We start from the raw sequence: 18,215 nt of genomic DNA on the forward strand, positions 1-18,215 counted from the left end.
AGTTTGAATCAAGTTCCGCAGTAATAATGTCATTAAAGCAATTCTAAGATTCAAAAGGGACACGGGTGGCGCTGTGGGTTAAAACACAGAGCCTAGGGCTTGCCGATCAGAAGGTCGGCAGTTCGAATCCCCACGACGGGGTGAGCTCCCATTGTTCGATCCCTGCTCCTGCCCACCTAGCAGTTCGAAAGCACGTCAAAGTGCAAGTAGATAAATAGGTACCACTACAGTGGGAAGGTAAACTCTGGTTTGCCAGAAGCGGCTTTGTCATGCTGGCCACATGACCTGGAACTGTACGCCAGCTCCCTTGGCCAATAACGTGAGATGAGCGCCGCAACCCCAGAGTCAATCACGACTGGACCTAATGGTCAGGGGTCCCCTTTAAGATTAAAAAACAATTGGTATATATAGTAGCAAGCTATTCTGGAAACCGCCTTTCTACTGGCAAATGTATGGTCATAGAATCATAGAGTTGGAAGAGACCACAAGGGCCATCCAATCCAACCCCCTGCCAAGCAGGAAACACCATCAAAGCATTCCTGACAGATGGCTGTCAAGCCTCCGCTTAAAGACCTCCAAAGAAGGAGACTCCACCACATTGTTAGGCAAATGTGGATGTTTGGCTTCTGTATTTCTCTGCAACAATCAGAAATCCTGCCCACCTTCTTCTGTTTGTTGAATGCTCTCCCCAGGGAGGCTTGCTTGCTGCCTACATTACATATCCTTAGGCATCAGGCAAAAACATTCCTCTTCTCCCAGCCCTTTGGCTAATTAAGCAATCTATGGCCCTTTAAACTGTGTGTCTGTGAGGGGTATTGTTTTTGTAGGTTACTATCTTGCATATTTTTATGTTTTTATGTTGTGAACTGCCCTGTGGTCCTCGGATGGTATGGACATTTAATTAATTTGCACCCCCCCCCCTTTCCATTGCATTTTATGGCTAAGCCTTGGCTGGTGTAACACAGTTTTGTGGAGTTCAAGATACACGAGTTTCATAAAGAGCCTGTAAGTGGAGATCAATAATTTATCTCATTATAGCTATGCGGTAGAGATTTCTAGAGAGGCATCTAAATGCAAATTCAGGACCAGTCTTTGACAGGAAGTAAAATGAGACATTCTTACTGTAGATTATGTCGTCGCACACAGCTCAAAATACTCAAACAAAATAAAGAATAAATAAACTTTACATAAAAAATATTTATTATCAGGTAGGTTAGGAAATGAGCCTTGTTCAGGCAATAAATACCTGCAGTCCTCATAACCTGCTGGGAAAAGGATCATTGTCACACACACCCTCCACCTTTCTCATGCTGATAGTGACTTGAAAAAGACCTGGCACTGCAGAAGGATGCTTGCCCTATGGGTCCAGTGCTGATGGGACCACAGGCACACATGCAATTGCAACAGGAAAAGGGGGCTAGGGAAGAAGAAGGTTAGCCTATAACACTGTATAACACTGTTATAGTATAACAGGCTCCCAAGCTCCAGTATGTTTAAGAGATTGAAGGTCCCTCAAGATGTCCTTTTTCAAGTGCATCCAGTCCGCATGATGGCTGGTTTATATAGCCTTAAATTATTTGGAGATACAGAAGTATTTCACATTGGTATATAGAAATAATTATTTCATAAGGTATAAATATGAATTGATATATGTATGTAATAAATCCACATGTTTCAGTTCGCACCTAATTAATAGTATTTGGGAACAAAGATGTTTTACAATGAAGCAATAGCCTGCCTGGCATGTTGTGTTAAGCTGCTAGTTCCTGTCTTTGAATAACACATTATTGTTTGTTCCATCCAAACAGAAGAAGTGTCCTGCAGAAAAAGCAAAATCTATGCTAAAGAGTACTGGCCCTGCACAGCAATGAAAGAGTGTGGGAAATTATTTCCTTTCAAGGAATGGCTAAACTAGTCAAGGCTATCTTGATGAGAATGAGCCTACATCCTCCTGGGCTTATTGTTTCTCCCCAGCCTCTGCAGGTTGCCATGGCACCTGAACCCAACAAACTATGGCTTGTTTTAAACAAGTCAACTTCAAAGTTATTAAACTAGCTGATTTCATCAATCCTTAGTTAAAATTAACCAGTTTAGGGTTGCTTCTGAACACCTTCTAGATGCTTCTGAATACCAGCTGCTGGAAAACACAGGAGGGGAGGGGTTTTGTGCTTGAATCCTGCTTGCAGGTTTCCCACAGGCATCTAGTTGGCCACTGTAAGAAGAGGATACTGGACTAGATGGGCCACTGGACTGATCCAGCAGGCTCTTCTTATGTTCTTAGGGTTTGGACAACTGTGGATAGATGAAAATGGAAGCAAAAGCTTCTCATTTTGGCTGCTCTGAAGGACAAGAGGAGAGAGGAAGTACAAGAGCCAGGAAAAGGCTAAGCTTATCCTTGTCTAGTGATGGGAGAATCAGTCAATTTTGGTTCCTCTCACTTTCTCATTTTTTTTAAATTTTAACTTCAGCTCTCCACGTTTCCATTATCAGTTTGTGAGGTTTTTAAACAAGTCCTCTTGAAAAATCATCAGGATTTTAGTGCAAATTTCTCCTACTGACACACATTACAAAACAATTTCCCACAATATAATATAATACAGGGCTGTACTAACTTCCAAGAGACTGCGATCTACAACCACTATTAAAAAAAACTGGCAGTGATCTACCCGTTGGATTGACCAGAGTTGTTGAGCTTCTTTGGGGGAGCCAAAGCTGCTGAGCTTTTTTTTGGGGGGGGGGAGGATTCCGCGATCGACCAGGATCGACCAGGGGCATCCCGCAATCGACTGGTAGATCGCAATCGACCTGTTGGACAGCCCTGATATAATAAATTTTTGAACATTATTTTCACAAAAATATGGGGAATTGGAACTAAGGCATTGTGATCGTATCAGTGTTCATCCATGACTCACCTCTTGAGGAATATTCCATGCCATATAAACATGGCTTTTAAATTCATCCATCCAGACTTCAGCCACTCGGAGTGCATTTCTTCGGACATGAGTAGTGAGGTCTTCTGTATACGGCTTATGAGCTCGTTCAATGTGGGCAATCCTAGAGCAAGGAAGAACTTCAACGCTGCCACCACACTGCCATACCTAGAAGCAAATAAATTGGCCAGTTTAGAGAATTCCATTATATCCAAAATGTCAATATTTTCAGCCTATTGTTGGATTTCAAAATTTGCAAGGACATTATTTGAAGCTACAGTCCTTTAAGTGTGAAAAGTGTGCTGTGACTATGCGCCTCTTCAGTGCTTTAGTTGAATTATAAATCTAAATCTAACTCTGACAGTCACTGGGAAACTCAAGCCAAAGTCTACATGACTACCTTGGTAGACTTTAACACATACAGTACAACCATAGTGGACAAGTAACTGCATCCTTTTTCAACTATTCAATCTTACCCTATGTCAGTTTACTTGGAAGTAAGAAGCACTGGGTTTGCTTATGATTGCAGCCAATGCCATCCTTACAAAGACAAGATGCCCATATACTCAGTTCTGTGAATTTTTGCACCATATGCTTGTGACTAAGTGTCTTTCTTCTGCAAGTACAAAATGCTTTCAGAATGAAATCAGAAAGTGCAGTTACAGAGGAAAACTTAATACTTGTGAATTGGGGACCACATTTATGTGATGAAGCTGAACAAATGGAACCACAATTTGCAGTGAAAACACTAGGGCATTTGTGTTAAGATGACCCAAACTGTACCGAGTAAATGAAACCAATACAGAAGACCCTCTTCTAGGACAAAGAGAAACAAAAGAGGGCACCTTCCCACAGTGCTCTCCTGCAAAGTAATGCAGACTGATCTCTCATCCCATCTCTATTGAGAATAGGTGATAGGCTGTCTGGAAATAGAACCTTGAGTTTTCCAGGCTTGTCCACCCACTATTCATATTCTATACCAGAAAAGCATTCTGTTCAGAGATCTATTTTATACATTTAGGCCTTTTGGCTTGAACACTCATTTAGGCATTTGGCAGCATCTGAGGCTAGCAGAATGTGGCATGGATTCAGGATGTTTACAAGGCCTATTTTTCTGGGCAGTTGCCTAATTGCATCCAGCATATGCTGGGAGACAAGAAAGAGCTTTGCTATTCATGCTTACAAGACGACGATTGCTCCTTCCCCCCCCTAGAAATCTGCAGTGCCCTCAAAACAAGGACTCGGGTTTGCTTTGGTCACAAGGACATCAAACCTCTACACAAATAAGTCAGAAACGATCACCAGTCGTATAAATGTACAGTATGTAGAAGAATAATGAAAAAGAACCCACCATTTGTTTTGTACCAGCAAGAGAATAAATAATAATTGAGATAACTTCTGAATGTCATCCAAATTGTGCCCCGAATTTGGAGTTCCAAATTACCTGGTCTTGCTTTCAAAGTGGAGCTAATGCATTAGGAATCACCATCTACCATTCTGTTTTGTTTTGTTTTTAAAGAAATCTCTCAGTTTTGTGCAGAGTGTGGTGTGCTGCAGCTTTCTGTTCCTTAACTTCATTCCAGTATTTCCTCACCCTTTGCTGATGCACATGAGCACACTGATAATGAAACTAATTACTTAGGCAGGTGGTGGGTTCTGCCTTGCTGGCAATGCACTCCTATGGGAGTTTACTCAGAAATAAATTCTGCTGTTTTCAGTGGGGCTCATGCCCTAGTAAGTATGTTTAGTATTACAGCTTGGAGGTCTTCAAGCAGAGGTTGGACTGGGCAGCCAACCGTTAGAGGAGATGCTCTAGCTCTGAGATTCCTGCAATGAGCAGCGAGTTAGACCAGAAGGCTTAGAAAGCTTCTCCTAAGTCCCAACTCAATGATTATATGATTTTGAAGGCCAGAAAAAGGCAATCTTGATTATGCTGATGGTTGCACCAATATTCTTTTAGTGTGGCTTTTTATCGATGTACATACATGTGTGTACCATGATAAAACACTGCCGCCGCCACACACACACACACACACACACACAAGTCAGATGTGAGCACATATTACAAATCAGGAAATGTACCATGAGGACATGCCAGAGTGATTAACAAAGGATGCCAGCAAAGTCAAAGAAGCTGGTAGAGGCAAGAAGGCTTCCTTCAAAATAAAGTCTTGTTCAAATGTATAGAATGAAAAGGAACACAAACTTTGGCAAAATAAAAAGTACATGCAGACGTAAGGGAGGGTTACCAGATGTCCCCATTTCCTGGGGATAGCGCCAGAATTTGTGAATAAGCCCCTGGACAAATTCCATCCCCAGAATGTTCCCGGATTTCATCTAATGCAGGCGTCGGCAACCTTTTCTGCCCGTGGGCCGGAGGATTCCCACGGAATATCATCTGTGGGCCAGACATGGGCCGCACAGGTGCAGAAGCGGTTTCCGGTGGCACTGCGGACATTTTGAAAATGGGCAGCCAGCACTGGAAATAGCTTCTGCGCAGCCGCGGACATGCACAGAAGCGATTTCTGGCACTGCAGACATTTTGGAAATGGGCAGTGCAGCACTAGAAATCGCTTCTGTGCATGTCCACGGCTGCACAGAAGCGATTTCCGGTGCTGGCTGCCCATTTCCAAAATGTCCGCAGTGCCAGAAATCGCTTCTGCGGATGCGTAGATGCGATTTCCGGTGCTGCTCGGCGAGTCCCTGCGCTGTGCTGCGCCGGTTTACCGCAGCACGTGGGGGACTTGCTGAGCGGGAGGCTCAGTTCACGGGCAGCACATGGGCCGGATAAATGGCCTCCATGGGCCGGAGGTTGCCAATGCCTGATCTAATGTCACCGGGAAACGCAGCAGCGGCAGTCTCAGCATCCCGGAGCAGTTGGCTCTGGCTGGCTTCAGGAGCTGCTTGGAAGTCCCCATATGATGGTGGTGCAGGGGCTCTAAGATGCAGTTTCCGGGCTGCCTCCACCTTCCCTGACCCCAGCAACTAAGCTGTGAAGGGAGGCTTCACTATCGGAGCAGCCTCCCAACTCCTACTTGTGTGCAAGCAGGAGCGGGGCGGGGATTTCTCAGCTGTGAAGGGAGGCTTCACGCTGCCTATCAGAGCTTGTGTGCAAGCAGGAGGGGGCAGGGATCTTTCAGATAGGCAAGGGGAAGCCTCCCTAGTTGGGATGGGGCTGCTCCGAAAGGCAGAGTGAAACCTCCCTTCCCTCTGCCACCACCATCACTGCAGCAAGTGCAGCATCAATCTCCCGAATGTGTAGTTGTATGTATGTATGTATGTATGTATGTATGTATGTATGTATGTATGTATCTATCTATCTATCTATCTATCTATCTATCTATCTATCTATCTATTTAGAGTGTCCTCGGATTCATTGAAAAAAATCTGGTAACCTTACCATAAGGGAAGCTTAAAAAGAATTTGAGGAACATATTTCTAGTTTCAAACATTATTGGCTCTGCTCTGGAAACAAAGCCTGCAACACAGAACTTTCGTAATTCAAGGATAAGTTTGACAGACAGGATTTTGTAATTTTCCCTCTTTTCTTGGGGGCCCCCAGTATTTTATCAACATACTTTGCTTGTTGGCAGCTTGGAGTGGCCAAGTAATACAAATGAACTGAAGGAACAAAAATCTGTGGCAAATGGAACATTTTATAGTTCTGGAATTAGTTTTAGAAATTCTCCTAGTTTGCCAGCTTTCAAGAAGAAAGGAGCTCTGCACTGAGCAAACACATTGAATTGAAGAAATTACGTCTTCTGTACTAATATATATTCTATGTCATAATATGATACATATTACAAATTTGGTTTTAAGATAATATTTATTATATTTATTATATAAAGGAGCTCTGCACCGAGCAAACACATTGAAGAAATTACCTCTTCTGTACTAATAAATATTGTATGTCATAATATGATACATATTTGAAAGTTTGGTTTTAAGATAATCAATTAAAAAATTTTTTAACTATAAAAACCCTATACTTTTAAACAGCGTTGCTACATCTGTTCTGAAAAAAATCAAATAGCATTAGATGCTGCTCAGACTGAATCTGAACTGTTCGCCAAAGTCACTATTTGACATTCAGTCCAACTCAACTTTTTCTCCCAGTAGATATGAAGTTCATAGCAATCCAGGGGGTATTCACCCACAGGATATACAATCCTATGGAATAGCTAAGAATAAAATATGCAGAAATCCATGGGATTTCTGATCAGTCTAACCCTAACCAAGCAGTTCTGGTGTTTGCCGATTGGAAGGGCTTGCCGATTGGAAGGTCAGCAATTCGAATCCCCGCGACGGTGTGAGCTCCCATTGTTCAGTCCCTGCTCCTGCCAACCTAGCAGTTCGAAAGCATGAAGTGCAAGTAGATAAATAGGTACCGATCCAGTGGGAAGGTAAACGGCGTTTCCGTGCGCTGCTCTGGTTCGCCAGAAGTGGCTTAGTTATGCTGGCCACATGACCCGGAAGCTGTCTGCAGACAAACGCCGGCTCCCTCGGCCTATAGAGTAAGATGAGCACCGCAACCCTAGAGTTGTTTGCGACTGGGGTACCTTTACCATTTCTGCAGAGAGCTTTACATGCACCAGAGTTCTGCAGAGCTCTGGATCACAGCTACTCCATTTCACATGGCAACATCATATGGCAAATCATATGGCAACATGATTTATACGAACAGCTTGCTTTGACTTTTTCCAAAGGAATGAAGCCTGATTGCTATTTTGGATTTAATTAGATGCATGCACATATCCGTAGCGTGATGAACCTTGCTTTATCCAGCTTCTCACTTGAAGCAGGCTACAGCTTATGGACTGAATCCAATGCCACAGCTCCACTAGCATAAGGGACTGTGGTGCACACAACAGAACTTACTCCACCTCTTCCGGCCCCTTCAATCCCTCAAAATCAGCTTCAGAGGGTTGGGGAACCATCAAGATTTGGCAGGGTGCAGGCGAAGGAGAGGAAAGAGAAGTCCCGGCTCAGCACTGCACTGTATGCAACCCTATGCAACCATAAATGAAGCGTACAATAGGCCATGCCCTTCTGGTTTGCACAATTTACAAAGACTTGAGGAACGAGGTTATCACCCCTCTTTTATTGTCCATTCCAGGTCGCCAAACTACTGCCACAGTTCAAGATGAGCAGGTGACAGCAAAGGTTGCAAGGTTTTTAGCCGGGGCAATCTGAATAAGACAATTGACTATTTGACTATAGATTCAAAACCCTAAAATGTATTTTATATAATTGACTTTTTATTTCTATTCTTTGTTTTATATCATATTGTTCTTTTATTGCTATGGCCGATGGCTGACGCAAATAAAGATTCATTCATTCATTCAAGCTTACAATAGGCAATCTTCATTTTTACAGTCACCAACTAATTGCAGCTTGGGAGATATGACAGTAGAGGTTTTCTTTTCCCCTGCCCTTCCTACAACCCTGTTGGTCTTTCATTAGTGAATTACTGAATTACGGTAGATTATTCTTTTCTTTTGTCAGGCCATTAGCAAGGGGGGTGGGGTCAGGCAGGTATAGCACATTGTGCCTGAGAATTATATTGCCACTAAAGCACAGATGATGCCTTAAAGACCAACAAAGTGCAAAGCTCAACTATAGCATGAGACTAAAAAGAAAAAAGAGCTTTACATTTAAATACAACTGAACATTTTAATGAGTTAGAAACAGGAGGTGACATTTAAGATGCTCCTTCACAGACTCTTTGATTTCATTATTAATTCCGTAATTTAACTACAAAATGAAGCTGCATTTGGTTTTTTTTTAACACACACCCCAACCTGATTGAACACATGCTTTAATATGGTTTGTAAACAGCAATTATCCAGTTTCTGAGTAAACTCCAATTAATCAAACCTGTTGGTCTTCCCTTTCTTGTCTAAACACTGTCAGTCTTTGTTCTATTTCTGAAGTCTTATTAATTACACTGCTTCAAGGAGCGTGAATTCACTTAAAATCTTAAATGTTAAGCAGGAGCTGTCAAGACAAGGGCTGATAGAAGAAGCTGGTTGTGCAGAGCTGATTCAAAACCCAATCTAATTACTTATAAGGGAAAATGTCCCAGCCTCTGTTGAAAATGTGATGGATGTTTTACAAATATTGGCCTAAATGCATCCGGCATGCTGAAAAAATAGAAGTAAACGCTTAGGGCTTTTACATTCTAAAGGAGAAACATTGTCCTTTTGTTATATTTAACTTACATGATGAAAAGTTTAAAATAGCTATACATGATGTGTATACTAAAATAGCTTCTATTAGCTTTTGAGTGTAGCACAGCATAGTACCTTAAGGATTATCAGCCAACCAATCATGAGCTCACCAAGCAGCCTTGGCCTTGGTCAAGTCACTAGCCTTACTTGCAATATGGGGATGTCTACATGGCTGTACCTTACAAAATAGTTATAAGGATGATTAATACAGGAGAAAAGAGCCCAAAGTATGCCGAAAGTCCCAGGTTCAATTCCAGGTGTTTCCTGTTTGGCAGGTTGTTGGACTGGATGGCCCTTGTGGTCTCTTCCAACTCTATGATTCTATGAATCTAGGCATGTAGTTATAGAAGTAGCAGGACAAGGAAAGATTGCTGCATGAAACCCTGGAGAGCAGCTGCAAGTCAAGCACACCAGGACTTGGGCTAGATTGGCCAAAGACACAGAACAGCACAACTTCATTTATATCCCAACTCTACTCCAAGGAGCTCAAAGTGGTGTACAGTTCTTCCTCCTCCATTTTATCCTTGCAACAATCCTGTTATGTAGGTCAGGCTGAGAGACCATGACTGGCCCAAGGTAACACACTGAGCTTCATGGTCGCATGGGGACTAGAACCCTAGTCTCCCAGGTCCTAGTCCATGGGTAGGCAAACTAAGGCCTGGGGGCCGGATCCGGCCCAATCGCCTTCTAAATCTGGCTCGCAGACAGTCCGGGAATCAGCGTGTTTTTACATGAGTAGAATGTGTGCTTTTATTTAAAATGCATCTGTGGGTTATTTGTGGGGTACAGGAATTCGTTCATCCCCCCCCCCAAAATAAAGTCAGTGAACCAGCCCCCTGCTGAAAAAGTTTGCTGACCCCCGTCCTAGTCCTACACCACACAGCTGAAAATGTAAAGTGTCCTGAAAGGATAGAGTAGGAACTAAATATGAATGTAAATATTAGTGGAGCCAGTAGTGTGGGCACTGTCAGCATTAGCTACCAATAGGTAAAGTATGCTCAGATGTGCTCATCTTGGCTTACACTGGGAGAAACTTTGCAGTACTGTGTTTTCCCCCAAGGCACATATTTTCTAAATTAGAAAATCCATCTGGGTTAGGCAGAGACTGAAGCAGTTGCTGCCCACTGAAACCTACCCTGACAAGTGTACCCTGGGAAGGATAAAAAGGTAAAGGGACTCCTGACCATTAGGTCCAGTCGCGGACGACTCTGGGGTTGCAGCGCTCATCTCGCATTATTGGCTGAGGGAGCCGGTGTATAGCTTCCAGGTCATGTGGCCAGCATGATTAAGCCGCTTCTGGCAAACCAGAGCAGCACATGCTGCTATTATTATTATTATTATTATTATTATTATTATTATTATTATTATTATTATTATTATTACTGTTGTATTTGCTGTTTTAGTACAGTATTTGCTATTGCAACATAAATTTTGATTGCACACCATCCCAAAATCCAAACAGGATGGAAGGTGGTATATAAATGTTTAGGAAAATATTCCTAAGTAAAATCTATTTCTAAGTATTTGGAATTCAGAGCCCTTTTATTAAGCTACACTGACTTCTGTAACAGAAACAAACAACTTTCAGACCATTTGTTTTGATCGCTAAAACCCATTAATAATCTTACAGTCATAATCAATTACTGAATAGACGCCAGCAAGACATCCTTAGTTAAAAAGGAACTTACGAGAACAAGCTGTTTAATATTACATTCTTTCTGTCCCTCCTACTTTTAGCTAATTGCTTCATTATGTACTTTTCACATTGTGTTTGTTCTGCAGGGATTAATTTTGCGCTTTGCTTCATGAGCCATAAAACTTCTACCATGCATGGTTAAACTACGTATGTTGTAGGCTTGGGGTGTTGCTGCTTATAATTGTAGTAAACTCCGCCATGGACTATGTTACTAAGCAATAACACATTTCAAAGGTCAATTAAAGGCACAAAGCATCACTCAATTGTTTTACATAACATCCATCTTCCCACAAGACACAGAAGAATAATGGATACTTAAGTCATTCTATTGCCAAGTATATGTCAAAAGGAGGAAGTAGGTGACCACAACTGCTAATTTTTTCATACTATTGGTTTCTGGCCTCCCAAGTGTCCCCCTCACCCCCTGGGTGTCAGCAATCTTCTGTTTGTGACAAAAACAGCTCTATGTGGCTGGCCTTACTAATGAATCACAGAGTAAGAGGCACAAATATATTGCACAGCCAAATATTCAAGCAAATGGGTACACACTCAGTTGTTCTGTGGAAAACAAAATTCCCATTTTCAAATTGTTTCTCTTGCCTCTGCCAATTTTATCCAGAAATTGGCCACCACAAGAACACATGAAGCCAGGCATGCCACCTTTTGTCTGCAACTCGCAATACAAGCGGCCCCTATCTGTTGATAAGAAGCAAAACAAAAAACCCCAAAGACACAGCAGGGATACACTGCGGTTGGAGAAATGGACAGTTGGAAATTTTAGTACCATCAGCAGAGTATGTCAACCTTGGCTTAAGAAACTTCAGGACAAAAGTCTTCCATGCTTTTAAACACAGGAGTAACTTTTAGCTCGATTTGCAGCAGGGACTCATCTTTTAAAGTATTCCCCTTTTTTGCCATTTAAGCCCATTGTTTCCCCTTCCTTCTTGGTATGCTTCTCTTCTCTTAAAAACCCTTTAATGACGCAACAAATTGAAGTGAGGGTGATGTGACCTCTTGCAGGTTAGGGCCTATTCACTGATGATCAATGACAGAGCATACTAAAGGAGGCACTGTGGCATGTCAAAGAGAAAAGGAAGTGTTTGATGGCAGGGAAGAACGCTACAAGCCTCTTGGAATATTAAGCAGTTAGGTGATGCCATGTTCAGCTATATTCCTAGTTCATCTAGGAAATGGTCTCATCAACAGTTTGCTGCATGTAAAAAGGTAAAGGTAAAAAACTCCTGACAATTAAGTCCAGTCGTGAACGACCCTGGGGTTGCAGCGCTGATCTCGCTTTACTAGCTGAGGGAGCCAACGTTTGACTAAGCCACTTCTGGCAAAACCAGAGCAGTGCACAGAAATGCCATTTACCTTCCCACCAGAGCAGTACCTATTTATCTACTTCCACTTTGTGCTTTCGAACTGCAAGGTGGGCAGGAGCAGGGATCGAACAATGGGAGCTCACCCCGCCTTGGGGATTCGAACCACCAACCTTCCGGTCAGCAGCCCTAGGCTCAGTGGTTTAGACCACAGCACCACCAGCATCTCGCGTGTTATTTCCTAGTTAAACTGTTACAAAACCTATCCTGCCTGCCTACAGTGTCATTCATGACCCCTGGGTAATATAAAGGGATAAAGATCGAGTCCCAGGGTATGGATTGAGAGCACACGAGTCCACTACCTTGCTGAAGCTAAGCAAGTCTGGGTCTGGTCAGTGCTTGAATGGGTGATTGCCTGGCAGTCATGCACATGCTGCATTGGGCTCAATGGTGGAAGAAAAGCAGAGCATAGATGTAAGAAAAAAAACACAAAAGGTTGTATGTTATCTCCAACACTTGTTTCTCTAGCTATAATACTCAAAGCAGAAATTTCCTTCATTAAAGCAGCAGTGCACTAGTTCAGCGTGTGCAAATGAAATGGCCAAAATATTGAGAGTGGCCATTGTGGGTCAAAGTGAGTTTTGCACCAGATATCTATTGGTGTTGTGCCGATCATCTTTTCTGCGGGACTTGTAAATCACATGTGCCCTTCCTCACATCAGTCCCTTCTCATGGTCTGATCACTCTCTGTTGAGATTTAGGCTTTCAACACCGTTTCCCCTCAACAGAGCCAGGGGACCTATTAGGATTGTCTGTCCTTGATGTTTTCCAGACGGCTCTGGGGGATTTTCTGGCTGATATGACTGGCATTCCTTTTGGAGCCCTGGCTGAGACCTGGAACATCTGAATGGCTAAGGCTTGCTGTGACTTGTTTGCAAAGTATTTGGAGGATATAATGCTTGCATCCACTGGGATCTTTATTCTGCCAAGTCCTGTTGAATAAGTTTCAGTTAGTAAGGCTTGGGGATGTGGACAAGGTGCTTGGATCGGTTACGAAGACCTCTTGTGCTCTAGACCAGGCATGGCCAAACTTGGCCCTCTAAATCAGGCATCCCCAACCTTCGGCTCTCCAGATGTTTTGGACTACAATTCCCATCATCCCTGACCACTGGTCCTGTTAGCTAGGGATCGTGGGAGTTGTAGGCCAAAACATCTGGGGGGGCCTCAGTTTGGGGGTGCCTGCTCTAGAAGTTTTGTGACTACAATTCCCATCATCCCTGACCACTGGTCCTGTTAGCTAGGGATGATGGGAGTTGCAGTCCCAAAACATCTGGAGGGCGAAGTTTGGCCATGCCTGCTCTAGACCCTTGACCCTCTTGGCTGATAAAAACCATCAGGGAGGGGACAGCTAGCTGGGCCAGGGAAGTGATTAATGCCTCCCTAGAAGAGGGGATGGTCCCTGCCTATTTGAAGGAGTCAGCAGTAAAAGCAGTCCTCAAGAAACCCTCCCTGGTTTTGGAAAATCTAAGTAACAATGGGCCATCGGACAACATCCTCTTCTTTGGGAAAGTTATTGAGTGGGTGATCATGGACCGGATCCACGCACTCTAGGAGGTAACTGATTTTCCAGATCCATTTCAGTTGGGGCTCAGGCCCGGTTTTGGCACAGAAACTGCTTTAGTTGCCCTGTATGGTGATTTCTGTTGGGAGAAAAACAGAGGAAATGTGTCTCTGTTAATTCTCCTCAACCTCCCAGCAACTTTCCATACCATCAACCATTATATCTTTCTGGAGTGACTGTCTGAGTTAGGGGTGGGTGGCACTGTTTTGGGTGGCACTGCTTTGCGGTGGTTCTGGCCCTACTTGGAGGGTCATTTTCAGAGGGTTAATTGAGAGGGCTCCGCCTTGTCCCCACATACTGGAAACAAGACCAGGCATAGGCAGACTCGGCCCTCCAGATGTTTTGGGACTGCAACTCCCATCATCCCTAACCACTGGTTCTGTTAGCTAGGGGTGATGGGACTTGTAGTCTCAAAACATCTGGAGGGCTGAGTTTGCCTATGCCTCAACAAGACGTATGAAGGAGAAAGATCCCATCCTTCCTTAATGGAAAGGGCATTGGTTACCAATATCATTTTCAAGTCATCTACAAATGGAGCTCAGTTACTGGGCAGGGAACAAGACTCTGTTGTGCAAGTAATAATTTATAGGTGACAGGGCTGCTGTTGTTGTTTTGCTTAAATATCTGGTTATTTATTTATATAAGTGGTGTTTTGCAGCATACTTTCTTCCCATTAAATTCTACTTAGGACCAGGGTATGCTGCTTTTCCTTCACATATTAAAACTTGCACACAACTCATTTTATGGTTATTTGAATTCTCTTGTTTGCATGTTTAGAGGCCAATGATAACCTCATTTTCATAAACTAGAAATAACAGTAATCAAAGCTGTCTACAACGTGTGCTATAATTATGCAATCATAAATAATATATTTGATGCATACATCATACATTAATTATTATTCATAAATGCTCCAAGCTATTGATGCCATAAGTCTGCAAAATGTTTTGTAAAGGCAAATATCATTTGCGTAGCATGGAAAAATTATAGCGCAGGAGGCTGTTTTCTGCACTGCGACTACAAATTGCTTCAACACACTGCTACACAGTACAAGAGAAATTCAGAACTCAAATGCTGTTAAAAGAATTCAGTGGAAGAAAAATATATCTAGTGACATGATAGAGAGGGATGATTTTGCAGATGATCTTCCTCAGAAAAAAAAAATCTGATTCCTTTACCTTCTCCCTACAAGTGATGAGGACTGATTCTGAACCTTCTCACCCAGCTTAGCCACTAGGGAGTCTTGTTCTCCTTCAGACCATATTGTACAGCTATGAGTGGCTTTAAGTTTTTAGTAGAATGTACACATGTAAAATCCAAGGTGCAATTAGCTCAAACTGTAGGGCTAATTCTCAGATTTGGGGCTCGTGAGCACTGGATTTTATGTGCACTGGCTCTAATTACCTCCTGGCAAATAGAAGGGGAAGAAATGGAGGCAGTGAGAGATTTTACTTTCTTGGGCTCCTTGATCACTGCAGATGGTGACAGCAGTCACGAAATTAAAAGACGCCTGCTTCTTGGGAGAAAAGCAATGACAAACCTAGACAGCATCTTAAAAAGCAGAGACATCACCTTGCCTACTAAGGTCCGTATAGTTAAAGCTATGGTTTTCCCAGTAGTGATGTATGGAAGTAAGAGCTGGACCATAAAGAAGGCTGATCGCCGAAGAATTGATGCTTTTGAATTATGGTGCTGGAGGAGACTCTTGAGAGTCCCATGGACTGCAAGAAGATCAAACCTATCCATTCTTAAGGAAATCAGCCCTGAGTGCTCACTGGAAGGACAGATCGTGAAGCTGAGGCTCCAATACTTTGGCCACCTCATGAGAAGAGAAGAATCCTTGGAAAAGACCTTGATGTTGGGAAAGATGGAGGGCACTAGGAGAAGGGGACGACAGAGGACGAGATGGTTGGACAGTGTTCTCGAAGCTACGAACATGAGTTTGACCAAACTGCAGGAGGCAGTGGAAGACAGGAGTGCCTGGCGTGCTATGGTCCATGGGATCACGAAGAGTCGGACACGACTAAACGACTAAACAACAACAACAACAACAACATGCTCCAATCAAGCCCTGGATCCATGGAAGTCCATGGTGAGGTAGATTAATTCAGCTCCCCATCACATGCAGGGTGAATGCTCATCACCCACCGCAATAGTTATACCTTTCTGCCACCCTGATCTTAAAACAGTTGCATCAATGGCTGCACTACAGAAGCTGTGCCATGTATTTTGTGGCACTGCATAGAAAGCAAGCTTATTGTTTGTAGAGAGGCACAGCAAATGGAGATCATGAGGCTGCATTACCCAAGCAATCTGGAATCTAGTGTTGGCCTTTTGCCAGGGCTTGGTCTGAGCACTCATGAGCCTTGTTTGAGCACACAGCCTTGCCATCTGTTTCCTTGTACCCCTCGGGAAGTATCGAGCCTTGCCTTGGGCATGAGAAGCTATAGGTAGAGGCAACATCAAGGTGAGCAGGGACTTGTTTGCCCTCATTGCAGCAAGTAGGCAACATCCCTAATACAAGCTACTTTAGATCTTTAAAGAAGCAAGATCGGTGGGCTTTTCTAAAGTGATTATGCTTGTGACTAATTCATCAACCATCACAAAACACCCATACTGAATAATGATGATCACAGACTATGCTACCGGTACTTACAATTAGTTGCATACTTATAATCAGGACCATTGCAATTGTCACAATAGTTTCCAAACTTTTTACTAGTGAGGCCACTAGTGAGGTTGTCCTTCGTTGACAACCTATCAGGCAATCTCATGTCTAGCTCCCAGTGTCACTATTCCTTTAGCTCCTTACATCGAATCGTTAGGTCACAGACACTGTTGGCAGTCTGGTGCCTGCCTTGCAAAGCTTTTGTGCTTTGCACTGGTGGAATCTGACCCATCATCTTGAATAAATGACATAAAATATGAGCATAGCTGACAACAAAAAATGCCTTCAGCAATGATACCCTACGCTGAGAATAACCTAGGCAGAGTGTCTGGGGCTTTAAAGACTAGCACATGGGTGAAACTGGCAAAGAGATAATTTACCTCAGATAAGTCACAACCACAATCCCAGCAATGCTTACAAGGCAGTAAATGCCATCCATTTTTATTGTGTTTAGTAGCCACTTATGGATCAGATTGTCATACATCTGTAATCAAGTCTAGCTCTGAAGACTGTCTTAAAAAACGCCTCTTTTTAAACAGTCAATCTGTGGACTCCAGGAAGCATTATTCTATGCCATTAAAAAAACACGGACACACAAACATGCCATGGATGGTTAATGAGATTATTTCAAGATATTATTCTAGGTGGCATTTGACAACTGCTAAATTTTAAAAGACCCATGCCTGATAGTGAAGGGATTTTCAAGTGAATGGAAATTCTTTAATGTATTCCAGGAATGTACTATCACCCAGAATGATGTGTTTAGGGCCCTATCTTCACTGATTGGCTACCTGCTCAGTTTCAGATCTCCTGTTTTGTTATTTATGGAACATCAGATATAATATTAAATAGTGGAGCTGTTTCTCAGTGCTCATTAATTTTGGTACATCATGATCTAACTACTTGGGTGGCAGCTATTTTCCTGGAAGACCATTTTGGGATGTGTCACAGTGGCCGGAGCAGGCTACTTCAGAGTAACGACGCTACACAGCTCTGCATTTTATTCTTTTATTGGTGCTGCATATTTACAGTGCTGAAGTCATTGCTATTTACACGGAGCGATGTGGTCATTCGGGTTCAGAACCTCCGAATGGCTTTTGGCGCGTCTTTCTCCAACACAAAAGCTTTGGCAGACCCATCCTCTTTCCTCTCCTCTTTCTGCGTAATTCCGGAGTTGGGGGGATGGGTCTCCCCCCCCCCTTATTTGCCCCTTCCTGTCCCACCTGGGACCCTGGCTCCTCTACCTTGCCTGAGCCTCGGACACGACTTCCTGCTTCCCCACTGGAATCGGAACTCTCTCTGCTTTCCCCTGTGCTCGGGGATGGGCTTGAACTCAGGAGGGGAGGGACTTCGCGATATCCCCTGTCCCTCACATCCACCCCCCTCCCAAGCTCTCCTTCTCCCCTCCCCAGGTCCCCCCCAGGTGTCGGTGACGACTGGAAGCCTAAGAACTCAGTACTTTCCGAGCCCGTTGGTGTGAACACCTCCCCCCAGTCCTGCGAGCCCCCCCCTTCCGCCTGGGAGGACGGGAATCCCAAAAAGTCTGTGGCGTCAGAGCTGGTGGGGGTAAAAATGTTCTGCCAATCTGCTTCTTCCTCTGACTGGGTGGATCTCGGTGACGCCCATACCTCGTCCTCTGGTTCCTCAAACTCCGCTTCCCAGCGCCATGGTGAACTGCTCTCCCGTGCTTCCTCCCCCTCCCCCTCCCTTTCCATGTGCCAGGGCTTGGGTCTGTGGGGAAAGAGGGCGTG

General features: G+C 43.6%; 1 protein-coding gene across 1 annotated transcript in view; it reads right to left on the reverse strand.

Moving 5' to 3' along the window:
* Positions 1-18,215, reverse strand: part of GALNT18 (polypeptide N-acetylgalactosaminyltransferase 18) — a 271,487-nt gene that overhangs the window by 47,920 nt on the left and 205,352 nt on the right. The window contains exon 7 of the mRNA XM_035119072.3: positions 2,913-3,098. Coding sequence (XP_034974963.3) covers positions 2,913-3,098 — 186 coding nt within the window. The remainder of the gene's footprint in view (positions 1-2,912; positions 3,099-18,215) is intronic.

This window comes from Zootoca vivipara, chromosome 1 (assembly GCF_965207765.1).
Source record: "Zootoca vivipara chromosome 1, rZooViv2.hap1.1, whole genome shotgun sequence".
NCBI classification, from domain to species: Eukaryota; Metazoa; Chordata; class Lepidosauria; order Squamata; family Lacertidae; genus Zootoca; species Zootoca vivipara.